The 12,095-nt window shown below is 39.5% G+C and overlaps 2 protein-coding genes across 2 annotated transcripts; both read right to left on the reverse strand.

Moving 5' to 3' along the window:
* Positions 1 to 5,322: 5,322 nt before the first annotated feature.
* On the reverse strand, positions 5,323 to 8,830 carry LOC128310169 (alpha-L-iduronidase). The gene is made up of 8 exons (XM_053046742.1): positions 8,472 to 8,830; positions 7,885 to 8,066; positions 7,713 to 7,808; positions 7,322 to 7,652; positions 6,403 to 7,239; positions 6,148 to 6,332; positions 5,911 to 6,024; positions 5,323 to 5,719 (listed from the first exon to the last, which is right to left on the reverse strand). The coding sequence occupies exons 1-7, from the start codon at positions 8,828 to 8,830 to the stop codon at positions 5,915 to 5,917; spliced, it is 2,100 nt and encodes a 699-aa protein (XP_052902702.1). The 3' UTR covers positions 5,323 to 5,719; positions 5,911 to 5,914.
* Positions 8,831 to 8,891: 61 nt separating this feature from the next.
* Positions 8,892 to 10,307, reverse strand: LOC128310170 (PRADC1-like protein). The gene is made up of 3 exons (XM_053046743.1): positions 9,758 to 10,307; positions 9,419 to 9,674; positions 8,892 to 9,216 (listed from the first exon to the last, which is right to left on the reverse strand). Exons 1-3 carry the CDS (start codon positions 9,882 to 9,884, stop codon positions 8,922 to 8,924), a joined length of 678 nt encoding a protein of 225 aa, XP_052902703.1. The 5' UTR covers positions 9,885 to 10,307; the 3' UTR covers positions 8,892 to 8,921.
* Positions 10,308 to 12,095: the final 1,788 nt, after the last annotated feature.

The raw sequence follows: 12,095 nt of genomic DNA on the forward strand, positions 1-12,095 counted from the left end.
TGTTTACGACGACTGAAACTTGTTAGGAAAGCAAATCCTGCACTATTTGACAGTTCTACAAAGGACTACTGTAACTACTGTCAGAAGTTTACAATCGAAGCAACCATACGTCTAATATAAACCTTTAGCAACATTGAAATATAATCATTCAGAACATTACCATCAAAGCAACCATACGTTCAACTATACACAGCTTACATGATGCAGTTCATCGAAGTGCCTCTACGCATTCCACGGATTCCCGCTAGTGGATTCGTGTTCCAGGGGGTGCTTCATATAAAGGAAGCGTATTTAACGAAGAATCTCGATTGCGCTGCCGGAGATGGTTCACCGGTGCAAGTTAAACTTTTCGTACACGACGCCGACAACGAAGTGGTAGGAACGATTACGATGATGCCGCAAGTCGTGCATGATGTTGCGATTGCAGATTCCAGGACTACTTCCGACATTATTTATCGCATAAACGACAACATGACCGTTACCGGAGAAACTTGTAAATCAGCTGCTGGTTTGCGATCCAGCCAAACACGACCAGTGCACCAAATTGCAGAAAATCGCTGTTTGCAATATTTCAAATGTTGTGAACGTTGCCAGGCCTGTTTGAAGTGGCTGTCAATCGAGTGCTGCTGTTCAAAGTGTGGCAACAAAACCCAAAAGGAGGAACCTTTGGCAAAATCTATTCTGCCAACCTGCTGCAACGACCCGTCCGAATTGGGGCCGGCACCCAAAGGAAAAACGCCATCTTTCTACGGTTTGGACACAATGGAAGCTTGTTCCCAATCGTGTCGATTGTGCCACATTTGCCAAATTCGTTGTATCGATTGCGCATACCAAATGAGCCTGAAGGATGAGTCCAAATCGTCCAGCTCTTTCAGCTCTTTCAGCTGTGTTCCTCGACAGATTATATCTGCAACCGCTCCAACGACGGCCACAAAGGCCAGACCTGTTACCCGTCGTCCGTGGCGTACTGGTCGTCCATCCCACGGTCCCAAACCCGCCTGCGTTATGCTGGGAAATGACAACAACGAATCTACCAACCAGCCGACTGCTGATGGCAAAGATCGTGTCAGTGCGGCCAGACCTGTTACCCGTCATCCGTGGCGTACCGGTCGTCCATCCCACGGTCCCAAACCCGCTACCAACCAGCCGACTGCTGATGGCAAAGATCGTGTCAGGGCGGCACAGATTTGCAAAAACAACAACGACAATGTACCCGTTTCGACGAAAAAAACGGTCGGCTTCCGTACGGATGATCCTGCACAAGGTGATCACAAGCAGAAACCAACGCTTCACCAACGGAAAGATGTCAAATCCAAAGCTCCCGGAGTAGGTGGAGGTGCAGCGAAGGAAAGCAAACCTACTGGAAAGGGCAGCAAAAAGTAAATCACACCACAACAGTTAGTGTTTCGTTTTGAAGCCTCGATGCCGTCAGATGGCGATACTGTTCGGTTTGTTGGATATTTCTCCAACATGCCCGGCTAATCGCAGCCGTTCTTATACACCTATTTCTTTATCTTATTTCTTTATATACATATTTCGTTATCTTGTATCGTACCTTTGGAACTAAACATAGAAATTCGCGTATTCTCGGATAAAAAAAATAATATTTTACATCGAATTAGTGAAATGGCAAATATCACACATGTACTTTGTTGCACCAATCAAGTAAATCTGGAATGTATTAATAAAAGATGAAATTAAAGATACTAAAAACAAAGTACTGCATGAAGGTTTTTTTTATTAAATAATATAATAGTTATTTTTCTGCATGTTTCCATTTTTAAGAAGCGTTTGTGCTACAGTTTATAGCTACAGTTAAACAAACACGTCTTTAGATTCGGCACATTTAGTTGCCAGCAGTTTCAGCAGTAGTAAATGTGGAGGGGAAAGATAATTTCTCGGATAGTGCATAATTTCGTAGTGGAAATTAACGTGAACCTCGTGACAATTAAAAAGGGTACGGTGACACATGTTGCCATTATGTCATCGCTTTGCACTCGTCAACAATTAAATGATGCAATAATGAGTTGGAGTGCACCCTTTAGTAATATGTTTTCATTTTCTTAAGAGAAGGTGAATTAGTATTGAAGTTGTCGAATAGTTGAAATTAATAAAAGTGTGTTTTAAATCACATCTGTTTCAACGAGAACATATATCTTCACTGTACTATACCTATGATGCATAGCTAATTTTTTACTGAAAATGTTTGGCAATTATGCAAGTCAAGCGAAGACAGCTAAGGCTTTAATAAAGTTATAACAAATTATCTTACCTGGTTTTTTACATAAATTTCAATTTTAATGGTAATTTCTTTACATTCTGTTTTAAATTTTAAATTCCGTGGTAACCTAACCTTAAAGTAACCTTTTTTATATTTATATTGCAAGTTGTTTTCTCTTCTTTTAGCTTCTTTTCATACTTTATGAGCCATTGTTTTGTTAATAGTGTAATGCTAAACTTTACAGTGATTTTTATTCTTTTGTTACATCGTTCCTCATCCGAAATGCTGTAGATTTTCTTTCTTGGTGAACTGAATTTACAAGTCCTATAATAAATTGTCTTTCTCTACATCTTAAAACACTAATCTAACCGTATTAATAGTCTGAACAACAATTTCGTCAAAAATAAGTGGCACACATTTTCCGATGAAAAACTGAACAATTTACACTCTCGCTCACCAAGTTTCTTCGAAAGGAAGAGGCAAATTTTGCATAGTGCAAAGTGCAAAGTGGAAAGTTACTACTACACAAATTTTTTGGGGCCCCCGACACGGCGAGGCCCTAGGCGACCGCCTACCGTTTGATCCGCCGCTGAATATGGGGCTTCCTACTAGTTGTAAACTTGATAAATTTCCGGTACGCGTGAATTTGACTCAGCAAAGGACAGTGTGCGGAATGCTTGACGTGTTTTATAAGCAGATGGGATAGCCGAGCGGAAAGGGTAAACTATGTAGTATTGCTACTTAAGCTCTGCTATGGACGCGGTGCAATCGAGTCATGCTAATTTGCCATGTGCTGGTAGGCGAAGCATATCCCCGGCACCTGAACGATAATATAATTAAAATATATACAATTGCTCTGGATCGTCCGTGTCGGTGTTTCTTCAGCTTGACTTCTTGGGTTTGGTTTTATTGTTTTGTTTATTGTGCTGTGTTTCCTTGATTGTCCTATTGCTTCCCGGTGGAGGTATTAACAAAACAAAACAGACAACAAATAGATACAGACCACCCTGTCTAGTCTGCCTCCTCTTTGCGGCTTTGATGCTACCCGGCAAGGGGACTGTTTTTTCAACGGCTTGAAAATGGCACAAAAATATTCATTTATAAAAGGACAACACAAAGAATAATAAAAGATGTGGTGGCGAAAGGATACAAGGAGTAATATTTTATTTTATTGTGCCTATAAATTTTATTTCCTGTTTCGCACGTACGGGTAGTCCCCGAGATATGCACCGAGCGGAGCCCTGTAATCTATCTGCCGTATTCTTTCTTTACTGGCATTAGATTCATAATTTCAGACGACATTTGAAGGTTTTTAAAACTCCGGACAAGTAATGCGAAAGAATGACCTTCAAGTTCTTAACTCTACCGCAAACAGATAAGATTTGGACTTTTCTTCGAAAAGAGTTTTTGTCTCAAATTGATAGTTAAACTTCGTAAATTTTTTCGTGTTGGTTAGAATCACCACACGACGTTTACAGTTGTTGGTGCATGCTGTGAGTGGGATAGAAGAGGATATTTGTGTCCGACGGTAAGTGTTTAGCAAATTCTTCCATTTGTTGCTACAATCTTCAGAATACTTGCTTATGATTGAGCTTATTTGAGCCCATGCCTAGTTTTGGAGCTTCCAGGAGCTCCCTGATATGGAGATGATGTTGGCGGTCATCATCCTTTCACGCGGGTTGGGTGTCCGTTTGGCGCATCCATTTTTTCAATTTTTGGATTTCGTGCCACACAAACAAAATAACGTTTCCTTTCATCAAACCATTTAATTGCAATGTTTTTTTTTTAATGATTACATATTAAGCATCGATTAGATCAAATTTATTTTTCGACGCTTAGCGATCATTCTGCAGATCTAATTGTTAGCAAAGAAAGACACGTGTTGACGGGATTCAGGATACAAGGAGAAATGTTGTTGTTATATGGCTTATAGAGACTTTGATCTCTGAGGGATTCTTTCGTCTCTTTAAAATACAAGGAGAAAGAGAGTTTTATTCGCTTCGCGTTCGTTCTTATATACATCGCACTCATTCCAACAATTCTGACATTTGACATTAGTGACAATATATTCAAGCCAGGTTGGATCATTTCCCACACTAATGTGGTCATCAAACCGAAGATTCTGCTGACTCTCGAGACCACATCGTCAATTTGATTGACGAATGAAAGTCTCGAATCCAGAAGAACACCCAGGTCCTTTACGCAAGTTTCCCGGATCAACGAAAAATCGATCCAGCAGAGGTCGATCGATCTACGAAAGGGAATATCTTAGAAAAGATATGCAGAAGGTTTTGGATGCAGATGCAGTCGTGATGAGATTTGACAAGAAGGAAAATTTTAATATTGTCCGCATAGCGAAGTAATGCGTGAGAAAGAAGCACAGAATCAACATCATTGACAAATAGTATAAATAACAAGGTTTTAAGTGCATTACCTTGAGGGACGCCGGTGTAGGAAGTGAAGGAGTCGATCAGAATGTATCCCACTTTAACACGGTGTTGTTCAACAACAGTGGTTGTTCAAGAAGGAGCTCATCCAGACAACAACGGATCTGCCTACCCCAGAAAATTCTAATTTTTTGAGTAACAGACAGGGAAATGAGGACGAACGTAACGTAAAGAAAGACAAAAAAATTGCACAAAATGGGAGCTAAGGCATCACTAAAACTTTTAAGGATGGATGCAGGTAAACGGTCAGGTCCGGGCAAAAAGAATAATTTAAGTTTACGTAATGCCGCATGAACAATTTAAGTGCTCATCTGTATGATACGGCAGTCGAAGGCATTACCCGAGGAGTCATGTAGGAAGGAATGATCAGTTCGACCATGAAGGAAAAGACAGCATAGTGGAAAAGTAGAAATAAAGATTGAGTTAAACGAAGCAACTGCAGTGCCAATGGAGGTTTCACGATCAAGAAACCCAACCAGCAATTGGACTCCTCCCATCCATTTTTTATTCGGATCTCTCGTTCTGGCCTACATGCGACGCGAGATAAAAAAAATCGAACACACACGTGATACACACGCAAAATCACGGTACGCGATCCACGCCCTCCATCGCGCGTATACGGACATAATTGCATAACATAATTTTATTGACGATAAGTAAAAAGTTTAAGAAGTTTCAATTTGAATTAATATCATTAAATAAAACCCATCTTCATAGCTAGACACATTCCCGATGTACAATAACACACACAACTTCAAACTGTTTCCAATTTAATCCTAAGTGGATAATTTTGTTGTATAATTTGTTACATTCTAGTACATTTTTGTACACTTAAAATTAGAAATTTTTTTCTTCAGTGTAGATTTTATATTGCCTAAGTTGTTCAATTGAATGGCAAACATTGCAATTAACCTATCTGTTATTTTCTGCATTATTGATGTATAATTATTGATGTACAAAAATTAACACTAAATCACTCAGCGCCAAAAATCCACGATATACTACAAAGCTTTACTGGCTAGGGCGCCAACTAGAAAATTGAAAGCAATTACTGGAGAGGAAAGTGAAACAAATGAAAAAGATGAATTATGCAAATCTTTCACATGATGTAATGAGAAGAACAATAATTGTAAGGTTCATCTTAAGAATGAAATGGATTGCCATAAACAGATATGCAATAGCTTTACAAACACGATTGATTTCAAGATGAGAAAATTACAAAAGTCACAAGCGGTTATTTACCTGATTAATTGGCACCACCAATTCCACCGTAATATATGGTCTTTGAAAATGATCCTGTACGACCAAATATATCCACAGCACGCACCTTGTAATATCCTATTACTCCAGAAGATACTGTTGGGTAAGAGAGGATTGTTTCCGAAGAATTAAAATCGGCAAGTAATTAGTCTAGTTCCTTTTCGTGTGGTATGCTAATGGCTATTAAAATATAAACAATATAACAAACAACACACTCACCTTCTTCATTATGCTCGCCTGCACGAAAGCTCATGTTGCTTGCGTATTGGTAAAACATGAAAGGAGTATGTTGCGCCATGTTTATGTGACGCCATTTTCGTTTATCAATTTGTTTCAGACCATTTTCAAATGCTGAAGTTCTGAACACTGTAGATTTGTACCACACTTCGTACGTCTGAATACATCTGTGTAGTAAGACAGAACACAATAATTGGCAATGGAGGTGTTAAGCAAGCTTTTACTACTAATACATACCGACACTTTGGATGTTTTCCCGTTGATAATTTCCAATAGATTAACACTTCGTCTCGAAACACCTCCCTAATACGCACATTCTGCACACGTCCCGGTGCAGTGTGATCTTCACTGCACACTCTTATGCTAACGATCCATGGACCTCGCAAGCTCAAGGAGATGTCTATGCTAGATATCTCTCCAAATTTAACAACTCTAGATCCACTATGAAAAACGCTTGGTAGCTGCATATCACGCATAGCAGCCAATTGTTCGGTTGTCGGAAAGGGTGGTTTTCCTTGCTTCTGCCACAATCGAAACGGATCATTGCGACCATCCTGAACGGCTTCTATCAGATAGCTAATGCGACGCACCATCGATGAACGAACGTCACAAAACATGTCGCCAGGAATTGTTACATTAAGATGCGATCGTTGAACCCACATCGGGAAGCTATCGTTGGAGCGTGATGCCATGAGACATAAATAGGAACGGTGTTTATCAACCGAAACGACATAAGAAACGTTCCCTTCGGTGTATTTAGTTGGCCCAGCAAAAGGTGCCAAGTTTGCCAGCATTCCCAGGACGGAAAAAACTGGTTTTACAACATATTGCACATGTGGCGGATTGGTAAGATTCATCTGAAATCGGGCAAACAGTGTACGCTGCTCGAATACGTACGGATAGTAGCTGAGAAATGCATTATCATGAGACAGAAACTGCAAACGTCGTCCAAATGCATCACCCGCTGCAATTATTGACCAGTGTTGAGTGACGATCGAAAACAGCATAGCAGCGTAACGCACATCCGCCTGAAAAGGACGAGCGGTAGACCATCCGGCTATTGGATCGGCTTCACTAAAGTTTAGCAACAAAAATGCAGTGTTGTAAGTCAAAATGAGTTCTGATAAGAATATCGATATAATTCGCACATACTCACTCGTTGGCAAACTTAAGCCGTCCGACATTTGGGTAACTTTTCAACATTTCCCCAAACAGCTGGCGCCCACCGTCCAATACTTCCGATGCCCAACGCCCGCTGCCCTTACGATGGAAGGTGATTGTATCGAACGGACAGCCAACCGTAGTATTGGAATTGCAAATCTTCAGTGTAGACCAACAGAAAGGATGATGTTCGATGGATTTAAAAAGACCCGCCGGACCGTACAACCGAAACAATTTTCCCTTTGAGCTTATATTCTGCCTAGCATTGATGTCTTCTGTGATAATATGTAAACCCTTCGTGATGGCAAATACATAGGATAAATATTCTGAAATGAAATGACAGATTTATTACTTAAGTAAGGAAACTAAACAATCACTTGACTTACCTTTCACAGTGAAATTTAACAAATTGTAGCCATTTAGGTCAGGTTCATTCCACGTTTCGAATCTCCACTCTTTTAAGTACTGTACACCGTACCGGTCTAAGAAAACAGAACACAAGCAAATGATGAGAATGTGTTGTAACATATTGTTGGCACGTTTAAGTGTCTAGCTAACTTGCGTATCTTCCCACCAGCTGCTGCACCAAATCAAGCCAAAAATCTGGTGAATAAGGTCGCGCCGAGCCAATTGGCACACCCATGAGCTCGAACCCGGGATAAAGATGAAGTTTATGAAGATGATCCATCAATGCATCTAACTCGGTAAAGTTATACCGTAGCTGTTCCTGTTCCTTGGAACTGAAATAAATGAAACATTTGACGAAAGACGGAGGGACTAAATGAGGCATGATATTTTGTTGTGAACTAAGCATGTTTGTAAAACAAATTGTGCACAAATTAATGCGAAATTTCTTTCCGAGCAATGTCTGACATATTGTTAAAAAAATTCATTAAATGAATATATTTTACAACAAAGTTATCACAATCTGCTGTACGCTTTCTGTCAGTTGTTCTACACTTTAGGGCATCTGGAGGAGATCGACCTAAGCGAAGTGGTCATCGTTTCAGAAGAAACGTTGAACCAGTTTCAAACATACCATGAAACTAATTGTCATAATATAATAATATTAGAAGTTAAAAAGGTTCTGCTACTTCTCTTCTCTTCTCTTACAAATACTATTGCCACACACGTCCCAAACTTACACTTCGAGCAGCTCTAGAAGCCAATGGATTCGCACATGGCTTATACCACGATTCGGCAACGAAGCAATCAACTCCAGATTCATCAGTGAGTCTCTCGATCGCCAAAAGATTCCACTTGTGTTTCGTGGCTCCGGTGGACATAATCCTGTACTGGTCCAAAATGGTTTCATACGGTGAACGGTAGCAGCTAGTTCTTCTCGTGCAAGTTGTACTGAGCTATAGTTAAGTTCTGCTGTAGTATCCGATGAACTACAACTAACAATAACCATGTGAATCTCCATTGAGAAGAGACATGATAGTAATGTTTTCTTCAACAGCAGCATAATCAGCAGTGGCAGCATCCACTTTGTATCAGTCATTTTTCTGTTCCACACTGGGTTTGGTTTCGTTATCCGTTTACATTCGTTACCCTTCGGCGCCATATCATTGGTACTGTCGCGCAGTAAACGCTCACCATGGTAACCAAGGAGGTTGGTTGATCATATGCGGCTGTATGAACGTGAGGTTAACGGGAATGTTCACAATCGCGTACGGCAGATTCATCTTTTTAAGCGTTTGTCGAATAATGATTCCGTTCTTTCCATGCAAAAATCCTGCTGGGATATTCGTATCGCGATCGGTATTATCATGCACCATTTCAATGTAGTAATCAAAATCATCTATCTCCGTGTCGTACTCTGTCACAATTATGGCTGCTCCACCAATCGCTTCTACATTGATGGCCTTCGTTAAAAAGGAACAATGACTACAAGTAAAATAATGTATAAGTTAATAATAAAAACAACATGTAAACTAAAACAGTGAATTCATTTGTTCTTGGAATAAAACTAATCATCATTAACTAATTCAACGCCGAGTCAAAATCGTGCAAAGCGCTTTCCATAGAGCATAACCCATTGAATGACTGTTTCTGTCCATTAATTGACTGTTTTCTGCACAATACGTACCCACGCTCGACGAGTGCGATGCTCCCAATCAACTCTTTGGCATTCTCGAATTGCGTCGAACACGCATCCGCCGGTATTGCCGGCACTAGCTTCCCTTGTGGAGATTTATACGAAATTCCGAACGTTCCTCCGAAATCTTTCGCTGGCCGCAATCGGTACGTGTACTCCAGGGCCGATGGTTCTAAAATTTCGAAAAACACATCTCCCGCAATTATGTCCTGCGTTCGTACGCCATCATTCATGTGAAGGTTGTTTGCTGCAGAAAAATGGAAATCAATAGTACACGATGCAAATCAACATACGGATGGAGACCATCGATCTTTGGCCGTAGATACATACCACCGCACCAGACGTACGATATTAAAGCCAGCCAGCAGATCGTGCTAGCACCTAATTGTAGTCCCATCTGTCGATGCCATAATCCAAAGACCTGAGCCACCACAACGGATAAAGCGTGGCGCGTCATTACGTTTCTTTCCAGTACCTTCTACAGTTAACCTACCAAAGCGGAGAGCAGCACAGTTTTTTTGTGCGAATTTTCAATGACCACAAACACCTCCAGTAAAGCAAATCATCTACTATTAGAATTCGTTATTTTTTCCTCTCTTAAATGCCACGCATTCACTTCTTCAAAAGACAAAAGATAACACAAGCGGCCCCAATTTTTGGTGTCTATTATCTTAATGTGATAATACAATAGCGTGAACAGATTAGGGCAGTAGGAGAAAGGCAATGGACTACCCGCGAACGTTGTGAAGTAATGAACCTTAAACTGCACACTTCGGGACAAGCCGGGAAATAGTTGTTGATGCTTAATTATAACCCATTTTCCTACAATACTTCAGCTGTTGCATCGATATTGATTGTAAAATGGTTCGACTACTTTACACGTTTTACTTTATCAATGTTTATAAACAAATGGCCAGGTGTCAAATGGAGCGTTTGACAAATCTTGTTCGGACGCTTCAACCGTTTGAACTTCGAAACCAATGTTCGAAAACCGTTTGATTTTCATTTTCTATTTCGATACCAACGCTTCATGACACGCTTGAAAACACAACCCAGTGAACAATTTGTCACGTCTCAAAAGCATGATTAACGTCAAAAAGATATCTTTCTGACGTCAGAATACAAGCAATATTCAACTTCGCCATAGTGAGAATGCTCCTACTCACGCCCTGTTCTACTCTTAATTCCCCACGAACAATTTCTCAACTGCTCATTGTGCAACTTGCATGGTTATTAGCTATCCTTCAGATATAACAAAGTACACCTGTTTTGGTACAGAGTCATATTCCATCCAGTGAATAGGACCTAATAAGATTGCTCGTAGGTACTCTAACTTCTTTACCCTCTTTGGTTGTCAAAGTTCTATTATTAGCTCCGCTTAATTAAGCGGTAAATAAAGGAAAAATCAGCATGCCTTAAAGACCAAATATGAACATGTCAAAACTGCACGACAGGGTAAATTGAGGACAGTTAATTTTCCCTTAACTGTAGTGTCAACAACCAAAAAAAATACACGTTGTTCAACATCGCCTTCCTGGGTAGGCCATACATTTTGAATGAGAGTTTGCATACAAAGCTTATATCTTTTATTCTAGTCGTGGAAACGATTTGAAATTTGTAATGTAGTTAAATTTTGTGGAATTTAATTTTTTATGTGTCAAATTTCCATTTTTTTTTCAAAACTGCGTTAACATTTTATGTTATAAACATGAATATTGGTAAACATTTGCTTTGATTGTCGAAATAAATGTTAAAATATCAATTATTTATGTGTTTCATAACGGGAAATGAAGAAATCGAACCCTGAATACTAAATAAAAACGCGGGTATTATAAAGGGAATTCGAGTTACGCGAATTGTTCTGGCACGCATTATTCGCGTAACTCGGGAAAAGACTTACATAAAATGGAATTTTCAATTTGAAATTGTTTACAATACAAACACATTGAATAGAGTAAAAATAAGAAAATTTATTATAATTCTTAATCAGTATTCATTGCAAATCTTGCAATAATTCTATACTTTTCCCTCTTGACAATTTTACGCGTCCATCACACGCACACGATGGTTCACTACGTAGCACTTGTTCACACTTTATTTCCTCATCTTTCTCGTGTATTTATTTTGCTTCTGATTTGACCTTTTAGTTTAACCATTCCTATACTGCAACTATCTAAATACGATTAATTTCTTTTAATTTTTACTCGCCTTTTCGTTTATATATATATAATCGTCTAGAATCACGGAAAACTTCCTTATTCGGTTGTATCACTCAGTTCAATGTTGGCTTTCCACGCGACGGAGTGTGGAAGGGACGTGGCTTGTAGATTATTACATATTCCGATTCATTGAGCCTCCCATTACCACGGGAAAAACTACGGCGCACAAGGGATTGTTTGGATATTGTTCTCTTGGCAGGAACGCAAATATTGTGTTAATCTTTTGCAGTTATACCAGGATTCCTTAACTAGTCGGACAGTCGGACACTGCCAAATCATCTGAGGAAGGTATGGTATGCATGTGTCTAATATTTTGTACAATAAAGTAGCAACTACTTACAATTAAAATGAAATATCCTCAAAATTTACATAACATTGAAAATGAAGATTAAAGTACAGAGTAAATTAATGTCCATAATCTAAGACATTGATTGATGGATGAAACGTGA

The sequence above is a fragment of the Anopheles moucheti genome, chromosome 2, assembly GCF_943734755.1.
Source record: "Anopheles moucheti chromosome 2, idAnoMoucSN_F20_07, whole genome shotgun sequence".
NCBI lineage: Eukaryota > Metazoa > Arthropoda > Insecta > Diptera > Culicidae > Anopheles > Anopheles moucheti.